Source organism: Tubulanus polymorphus, chromosome 12, assembly GCF_964204645.1.
Source record: "Tubulanus polymorphus chromosome 12, tnTubPoly1.2, whole genome shotgun sequence".
NCBI classification, from domain to species: domain Eukaryota; kingdom Metazoa; phylum Nemertea; class Palaeonemertea; order Tubulaniformes; family Tubulanidae; genus Tubulanus; species Tubulanus polymorphus.
In genome coordinates this window covers 4734123-4744161 of record NC_134036.1, presented here as the reverse complement: position 1 = coordinate 4744161, position 10039 = coordinate 4734123, and the positions used below count along the sequence as shown (strand labels likewise).

The window sequence follows — 10039 nt, the reverse complement described above, 5'->3', positions numbered from 1 at the left end:
CGAGAACGACAGTCAAACCAGCCCGGTCGACACCGGCGAAAAGACGACCGAAAAAGAGGCGACAAACAAACGAAACATACGCATACGCGCGCGCAGTTTACCGTGGGATGCCGAAAGCCCGAGATCGTCGAAGAACACTATGTACCGCAATTACCTAGCGTCGCAAGAGAGCGGTCAACAACGACCGCTAGATGGCGAACGGGTCGGCACGTCGAATGCGACGAAGCCCGAGAAACTCCGAGACGACCGGGTGCCTACTACCGACGCGAAGCTTCGCAAAGAGGCGTCGAACGTCAGTCGAAAAACGACCGACGCTTTGAGCGTTAATCAGAATTTCAGTGGTCCGGCCAGCGCGCCGAACTTTGCCGAGAACCCGGCAGTCGCCGCCCGCCCGTTGGTGCCGCCTATCGACGTTACGACGCCTCGACGTCGCGGCGGCGGACAGCGCGTCGAGGTACGCGGCGCCGAGCACATGCGCTACCTGCAGCTGCTGGTCAACGAACTGCGGCAAGTTTGCGCCGACCGGGCCTGGCTGGAGGACACCCTAGAACAGGCGTACGCAGACGAGACCGACCCGGCCCAGGACGCGATGAACGGCACGCTGCGACGTACGTACGAAGATAACCTGAAACACGTGCGCTACCAGGAGTCGGAGCTGAAGAAGTTGATACGGGCCTGCAACGAGTGTCGCAGTAGTCGATGCGAGGTTCAATCCGACTGACGCCGAGTTTTCCTCGTAATATATTCATATGGGCTACATTCTGTGATAAATGACCGACTTTTAATTGGACATGGCTTCGGTATGCGCGCTATTATCTGTGATATGTATACGGTAGTTATTTTTATAGAAAAACCAACTACTAAAGAAGAAAATTGGTATTCAAAAGTCAAAATTTGAAATTAGTAATGAAACTGTCAGTGTTGCCATGCATATACTACAAACGAGGCCTTTATATACAGGAAAGAAGAAGTTAATTGAGTATATTTCTCAGTAATCAAGCATGGAGTAATACATTGAAATTTTGAATTTGCGCATAATGGGTTTAATCATCTATTCTATACGTTTGAGTGTATCTACTGTAGATGTTAATCGAATCTTAGCTAGTTTATACTGTGTTTATTCTACTATGGATGTTAATCGATGTTTAGCCGATTTAGGAACTACTCTACCTAGAAATAATTCTGATTTTGATAACTGTACGTTCGTCAGTGGCATTCGAGCATCTATACTATAGGTTCGCGCGTGGGCTTCTGGTTGAAGTCGCTCATTGATACTTTCGGGGCAAACTCGTTTGGCTGACTTACTTTTTGTTAAACGATATACACATATGCCAGATAATCCATATAGACGTTTAATGTTAATCCGTGTATTTAAGTGTAATGTTTTCGTATTTCCCTGATCGAACTACATAACACTAGCAGCGAGAGCCCGTAATCTAAACACAAACAGTTGAATTTCAACATTCATAGTTCTGTCTGTCTTTACGTCGTTTTCTGATTCGACGTCAGGTTTAAAACGGCTCCTTTTCTTTTCCTCTCCTAGTTTGTATTCATTGCTCTGCGTGAAAATTCTGCCGTCGTTATCTCGATCGGGTGTTTCCAGGCTGCGTGTCGCCACGATTTCCGGCGCATAAAACAGCCTTTTCTAACATCGGAAGAAATCGAAATAAACCGGGAAAAACTTCGTTTCAAAATATACATTTTTATTTTACATAATGTATCATGATATAACACTGTCCGATTTCGCAAAAAAAAACAAACACCTTTCAACGCCACGCTTCCAACGTTTACAACCTTATACACGAAAACAGGTAGTTCCGCATAGGTTAATATGATTTTATTCGAAATTACGAACTTCCTTTACTAGTGCATCGTAAATAAATGAGAAAGGCGATATTTTCTATCATTTTATTTCAATTTTTGAAGATATCGTTAGTAAACTCGTTTGCCTGAAAACCCTCATATTATATACACTGGAAGCGAAAGCTCGTTATTCCAACTAATATCAGTTAAGCTAACGCGGAACTGGAATGTTTTCACTTTTATCAATTTTCTACAAGGCTCCTCTACTTCTTTGAATGCTACATTTTCGATCGCACAGACTCGCTCGATACCGCGACATCGGCGGTTGAGTCTCAACGGTGCCGAATTCGAATCCCCACTCTCCTGAATGTGGTCAGAGGTGACTTAGCGTTTACCATCGCTATCGCACTCGAAACAAAAGCCTAGAACCCTCGCGAGCAAGCAACGGCGACGAGTTTTCGAACTCTTTCGGAATAACGCAATTCGGACCGCGGTACCAAGCGCTCAGAGTAACCTCAAGCTCACAATATGTAGAACTGTATATATATATATATATATATATAGCCCACAAAATCCAGCACGAAATTTCGCGTAGCGTCGCTCATGGCACACCGTACAAAATTCGGCATGAAGCGATATGCCGAAGAAATCTGTCTCCGGTCTTACTAGGATTTACCGAATCGACTGGGCTCCGATGGTTAAGAGCGAAGAACAGTCGTGCGTAATCTCTGTAACAATGAGAACTCGATTGCCATTGCCCGCTCCCGAGAGATTTTATCAGCGCGCTAAAAAACCGACAGTGGAATAGAATTTATCTTTTGTTGACGAATACGCTTAATATGGAGCCGTTAGAATCCACGAAATCCGAGTGACTGAAACTAATATTCGAAAAACGATATTTACTTTACTTCGCTGTCTATACCAGAAAAAAAAAACATTCATTTAGTGCGCTACACTGCCGAAAACGATTTCGGAGAAATTGCGTGAATTTCCAAGTGGGGACAGAAAAGTTTACAAACAAATATTCCTGGCGCTTGCTGCATATCAGCAAAATTCTTGGAAAATGATTACCCAAAAATGACGATAGAATTTGATCGGACTGATTTGATAATAACAAATTGATAAAATCTTCCTGAAAACACAAAGAAATACAAAAATCTGAAAAAATTAATGCAAAAATATAAATGTTTAATTTTTCTGACGGATTTTGATAAAGTGATAAAGATGAATTGCCAGAAAATATGAAAAAATGAGGTTTTAAATTGTAACGATCGCCAATGAAAGACTCGCGCTGATATTATGGATTCGAACGGCTCGTCGCGTTACCACGTGACAATAACAACAATGACGTAATTCACAAAAAAATTATCACCGTATAGTTTTTTGTCTTTGTGTATGATATTTACATATATGCTCTTGGGGGGGGGGGGGGGGCTGAAGTTAGTTAATTAAACACTGGGCTCTCCCTTTATCAGATAAGGTATCTATCATTTGTCCTTTTTTGCGGCTAACCAACGCAATGACTCATTACCAGAGTCGCTGTTCGAAAAGATGGCTGCCTTTACCGAAGTTCCTGTGCAGACGTCGGCAAATCATTGGAACAATCGCGGAAAGAATGGCTGGAAATATCCATACGCTGGTAGGCAATTCGAGTAAGTCTAGAGGGGATGTTATTGTAGATTTCTCTCTTTTATGCCCGGATTCGAGAATCTAATAACGAGCCTGCGATTCGACCATCTTGTAGGGCGACCCGGATGCTAAGCAGGTTTCTTGGAACTGTCTAAACACTAGATAACGAATAGGCAACTTTGTGACGTCATATGGGAACTCGGTCGGCAGCCATCTCTTACGAGAGGTTGTCCGAAGATTTACGATACGCGTTTTGTCGGCAGCGGAATTCGGAAGGCCGCCCTGGTAAGCGGGGATTTTAATTTCTGGTCGATATTCACAGAGGGATCGCGTACGCGGTCGGTATTGAAATTATCAAAATAAGAAAATTCAACGATAATGATAATAATAACACCAATAATAACCATGATTATAATTACGACAGTGTATTATCACGTGCGTAGGCTTGTGTGTATTTTCATGCGGCGCGCGTGGTCCTCGCGTGCCAGCGGCTGGATTAAAGGCTTCGGTGGCATGCGAGTGCAAACCAGCGGGCGAAACAAAAGCTCACGATATTGTCACTTCAATTCTATTTACATAGGATAAAATGTCTAACAAAATGAAAACTTCGATAATTATTACAATTAGTAGTTAATTGATCGAACGCGTGATTTCGCTATCCGAGTAATTTTAATTGATCTTTAATTGGGATATCAGTCTGAACTACGAAATAAACTGCTCGTCTAAGTCAAACTCAGTCAAGGAAACTTATCAGATTCTTTTAATTTTTTCTCAGCGTAGGACCTTCAACAACGTTGTCACATTAACAGGGCGTTTAATCAGAGGTTATTTCTTTTTTTTAATCTCGAAATAGGGATTTCTGACTTTAAATACGAAATGAACTTGTCTCCGATTTTTGATATATCATTCTCGAATACATGTTGATAATAATTTTTGTAATTTTGTGTGCAGCGGAATAGCATTACCGTTTTTTTATTGTTAACATTATCAACGGATACAAGTAAACAAATGGCCCTTAAGTCCCGTTTCGAGTCATTTGCGCGTATTTTTCCCACGTTAATTGCAGCTGATCAGCAATGGAACTAGGACTGTTCTTATTGTTCTAATTAATTCAATAGATCTCGTTTGCGGTGACGAAGTACACATTTCGATGTTTACATCGTCACGTATACACCGTACTTGATATGATGACGTAGAACACAACACATTATTTCATCAGAGAACGACGTATTATAGATAGAACACAGTTATCGATGACGTAATACACGCGTAATACAATATTCAACCACCGGTTCTTAGGAGGCGGAGCGAATGTTTTCTTTTTTTCGTCGTATCCTATAGGATTTCGTATTTGATATTTGAATAGATTAAGCAAAAATAAATTGATAACTTAATTTTTGATAAATCGAGTCCGACGACTTTGATTAACTCCCATATCATTTCTCGGTGAAATTTAAAACAAATTATCTCGTATGGAATTAAGATAAATCTTAAACAGAAAATAACCATCACTCGTCACTTTTCACAAATAAATCGACGCCGTCACCGAGCTGACCGGGGCTCTTTAAAAATGCGGAATAAACGGAATTGTCGCGTCGGGGTCGTTCGCAAAATACGCTCAGACGGATTACGCGGCTGCCACCTCGGCGGATTTTTTAACGGCTTTCTTTTCGGCGGTGATTTCTTTGCTTTTCTTCTTTTTCTTGTCGCTGCAAGAAAAACATAATTAATAAGTCGAAGAAAAATTATTGACTCTATCTCCTTGATAACAATTAAGGCTATAGGGTATACGCGGCTTGATAGAAAATCTCGATATAGTCAATCTTATATAGAAAATATCCCAGATATAAGTCATGGAAATATTTGAAGTGTGGGCGGTCACTTTTCGAAAGTGAGCGTATAAAATGTTTAAAGTCTGTTTTTGCAGTACATTTCAGGTGAAATCCTGAACAATATTTAAGTGTGGACGATCCGTTCTTGAAAGTATACTGATCAAATATTTAATATCTGGTGTTTGTAAATCATCATTTTTCAAAAGACCTTTAACCTCACCTTTCTGATTCTTCAGACTTTTCGGCCGCTTTTTTCTCAGCTTCGGCTAAAACGAATGCAATGGCAAAAACGATTACTCAACGGTGCTGCTTTCTTTATGTGAAAATCTTAAAATCTAGATGAAATTTCAGAAAGAAAATGAGCTAGATTTAGATCAAGTTCTCTTATTGACTCGCATGCCATCTAGCGGGACATCTGGCGGCACGAAGTCTCAATTTAGTCACCCGAATGTTTAGAGCCGATTGGGAAAATATCTTTTTATGCTAAAATACGCGCCACTTTCAAAAATACCTTTCTTTTTTCGTTCCTTCTTCTCCAGTCGCCCTTCGATTTCCTTGTGCATCTCTTCTTCGGTATTCGGGCCCGTTTCCTCGTCATCGTCATCTTTCTTCTCCTCCGACTGTATGTCGTCGTCGCTCTCCGCCGCTTTAGGCGATTCATCGTCAGTTTCCTCTTCGGCTCTCATGTTCTGCATGTCTTTTCGCAGTTCGTACGCTTCTTCTTCGGTCAGAGCCTCGTTGTCCAGTAACTGGGCCATGTCCGGCTCTTCTTCGCGTTCGTTGACTGATCGTGAAAAATGAAAAAGATTTTTTTGGTCATTTCTTACAAGAAAAATAGAATATCTTATTATTGTCATTCGACTTATCGAAAAAGACTTTCGTTTCTCCATTGGCTATACTCATTTACCAGATGAAGCTACCAAACGTTAAACCTCGTGAAAAAATTATATTTGAAAAAAAAATTCGATTTTAACCTTACAAGTATTTTCCCGTCAAAAACCCATTCCATGGTACATTAAATCAAAATCCTGAGGCCCGAATGAGCAATTTTTCCAAAAAAAATCAAAAAGTCCCGCAACCTATCAGTGTTGGGGCATTTCAATGACTGTAAGATAGCTTTCAAACATGCAGTTTGACAGCCACCTTCGATTTGTTCGCCATCTAGCGGACGGACACAGGTCAGTAGGCCAACGTTTACATTACCATATCTCACGTGACATTGCCAAGGAATGGGTTTAAAGCTGGCAATAGTTTTAAAATGTGTCATGAAATACGATAGTTACGAACGAGTAATGCGCGAGGTTCGCGTTTTTTATAGATGGAGGTATACAGCCTATTTTTAACCTATCAGACACATTCATTATTCCAGTGTGTTAAGTGTAGACGATTAGCTTTTTTGGTGTGCTGATGAATTGTCTAATCGAATGTCTGGTGTAAGCAGTGTATTTTATATTATAAATCTCTCAAATGAAGTTCTGGACACATGTGAAGTGTGGACGATCAGTTTTTGAAACCGTGCTAAAAATATCTAATGTCTGGTGCTTGTAGTTGATTTTTAACTCAAAATGTCTCCGGTGAATTAAGCACTGACCACATGTGAAGTGTGGACGATCAGGTTGGAAAGTGTGCTGATGAATTGTATTAAGTTTGTTACATAACTTCATAGCAAATTATTTTTTCCTTAGATCGCGATTAAAATTCAAATTACTATACGTACGATAAGGGGTAAGTGCGTATCGCACCAGTTCGCGATCGAGAGCCGACTGCAGCGCCGCCTTGCGCATCATGTTATCGAGGTCGAACGTGTGGATGTCTTCGTTGGCGACGGCCGCGCCGCGATCTTCGCCGCCGAATCGTCGTTTCGGTAACGCCTGTTCGTAGCTGTCGTCCCCGTACGCGTAGTCGCCGATATCGCTGTCGTCGTCATAGACGGTGAACGGCTCCTCCGGCTGAGGAAGAGAAGACGCATTTTATTCAAGCTTTTAGTGAATCATCCCCAAATTCGGTATGAATATTCTTTGCGTATGGGTCTACTAGAATATACTGCAATACTGCCTATTGCCGAGCATGGTAAAATGCGCGTAGTATATACATCAACGTGGGTTCTACATGCCGACATATATGAAAGCGCTTGGATTTTAATCGGTCAATTCGTGTGACCTACCTAACCTGCAACCACCGACAATAGCGTCCGTGTTTGCTATCGTGTATCACTACAGACTCATAATGGCTCGTGTATCGGTTCGTAACAAATTGCTGCCGTATAAAAGCGCCTATGACGTCAACAAAAAACTCTTCTTTTTTAAAATGTGAAATTCGATCTTGTCCCGGCCACGTGGTCGATTATCTATACCATTATCTATACCATCTCTGATCATTTTACTTAGTATAATGAGTTTAGTGCTGTCATACGGCGATATGGGACGTAACCAGCTTTTACGTATTAGTACCTACAGACGGAATTGTTTCGGGATAATATTCCGTGACGTCACTGGGGGAATTTCTAAGGCAGCGATCTGTTATGGAAGTTTCAATAGACGGAATCGCGTACGTCGGGAGGTATATCCGACGACGTCATAGGGGGATTTATAGAAGGAACCGTACCTCGTTCAGGTAGTCGGGTTCGACTAAGCCGTACATCTTCTCGTCGTCCTCGTTCAACAGTTGCTGGTATTGCCGCATGACGTCGTCTTCGTACGATTTAGCGTCCTCTACCGTCATCTGAACGAAACATAAAAATGTATCTGTATGAGTTAGTTACATCGTGACGTCACTGAGAGCGTTGTAAATAGCCGACCAAAATGCGATAAAAAATGTCTTCTTATTATGATTTCGGTCTCGAGCTCTTATGAAAAGAAATAGAATCGCAAATTTTTCGTTGAGCTAGGATTCAAACGACGTTTCCATTATATCCTTCCTCTAATCAATCATCAATTTATCCATAAACACGTTATAATTAAGTTACGATACATGAAGTCCATATATACTTAGAACATTAACATTCCTTGGGGGCATTATTGAAACGCTGAAATAAATCGTTAAGGCAAAGATATATTTTTCGGACTCTCGTTGGGATTTTATAATGTCATTACAAAATCGGCTGTGTTGCAAATGTCAAGATGCCTTTTGATGAAGATTTTACTTGTTTTTTTCTCTTCAGGTCGCTAGAGGGGGACCCGATACGGAAGACATTGTCAGCCTTCTTTGTACATGACACCGAGCACACTGCGCAATGAAGATACTTAAATACTATTGAATACTTGAGCCTTCGAACTGTGTGGGTAAGTTAAAATTATCGTGTTTAGAATTGAGGTAAATCGATAAATTTTGTATCGACCACCCAAGATTTGGTTGAATCGTAACATATGTTTTTTGAAAGAAATGTTCCCGAATGATGCGATTTTTCAGTCTACTTACCACGTTGCCTTTCACCAGGTCTTCGAGCGCTCCGAAGAAGCTCGCCAAATCATGCGTTACGAATAGGTATTCGGCAACGGCTCGTGGCGTGAACTCTCTCGGGTTCGGTATTGCGTTCTGAAAATAAATACTTCATGTTAACCGAAGTGCTAGGGTCAGTTACTGAACGATTATTTAATGTAAACCAGTGTTTAAATATCACGGTACAGGGGTCAGTTACTGAAAGGTTGTTTAATGTAAACCAGTGTTTAAATACCGCGGTACAGGGGTCAGTTACTGAAAGGTTGTTTAATGTAAACCAGTGATTAAATACCGCGGTACAGGGGTCAGTTACTGAAAGGTTGTTTAATGCAAACCAGTGTTTAAATACCGCGGTACAGCGGTCAGTTACTGAAAGGTTGTTTAATGTAAACCAGTGTTTAAATACCGCGGTACAGCGGTCAGTTACTGAAAGGTTGTTTGATGCCTCGACTCCGTGTAATTCTTTACCTGTCCATCGACGACGCTTTTAACGTTCTCATCAGGCACGTCTATCTCAGTTTTAACTATCGGTTTCTCGCCGTCTTTTTGTTGAGTGGTCTGTATTTTCTGCACGTCGGCGACGATTTCGCCGCTTTTTGGTTTCATCACTGACGAAGAAAATAAATTTGAAAAAAAAGAAAATGAACAGACTTCAATTTCTGGATATCGATTATGCAGATCAACGGATGCTAATGGCCGAAACGCGTTCGTTTTCCTGTATTAGAACTCATTTTATTCAAGCTTTTAGTGAATCATCCCCAAATTCGGTATGAATATTCTCTGCGTAGAGGGCTACTAGAAAAATTGTAAGACTCATATTTCAATTTCTATGAGTCGCTAGTATTTGGCTTACGATTTTTAAAGGATTGTTGTCGAATTTTGTATGGAAATTCGACAGGCCAAGGATACTTTGATATTTAGCAATCTTTTCATTTGGCACAAAGAAATATTTGTACGAATTGTTCCTAAGCTATTAGAACTCAGTTCATCAGGTCTCGGCTAAGTTTGGCTCTGGGATTCTTTTCCAATGCTTTAACCTTAAGGTCAATTTCGAACTAAAACTAGGCTATTAGAAAACCCATTAACTTGAAGCAAAAACCTATAGTATTAAGAAAAAACTAAATGACTGTTTGACGTTTCGAATCAAGTTACTTGACCTTTTCAAAACTGTTTCTATGCACTGTTTTTTTTTATGAATGAGTCCATTCAGGAATACGAAAAGCAAAATATTATTTGATAGAAATGGTAAGAAGAGGTCGTAGAGCTCGTCTCGGAAAACCGACTATAGACAATGGTTTGATCGCCTGGGTTGGGTTTCATTTTAGGATTTTAGGTCG

At 40.8% G+C, this 10039-nt stretch overlaps 1 protein-coding gene across 1 annotated transcript in view; it reads right to left on the bottom strand.

Moving 5' to 3' along the window:
* Window positions 1-1741: 1741 nt before the first annotated feature.
* LOC141913998 (uncharacterized) overlaps window positions 1742-10039 on the bottom strand; it is a 69503-nt gene continuing 61205 nt past the window's right edge. The window contains exons 5-11 of the mRNA XM_074805241.1: window positions 9171-9310; window positions 8682-8798; window positions 7869-7985; window positions 6982-7213; window positions 5776-6048; window positions 5485-5530; window positions 1742-5141 (exon numbers count right to left, since the gene is read on the bottom strand). Coding sequence (XP_074661342.1) covers window positions 5060-5141; window positions 5485-5530; window positions 5776-6048; window positions 6982-7213; window positions 7869-7985; window positions 8682-8798; window positions 9171-9310 — 1007 coding nt within the window. The 3' untranslated portion in view covers window positions 1742-5059. The remainder of the gene's footprint in view (window positions 5142-5484; window positions 5531-5775; window positions 6049-6981; window positions 7214-7868; window positions 7986-8681; window positions 8799-9170; window positions 9311-10039) is intronic.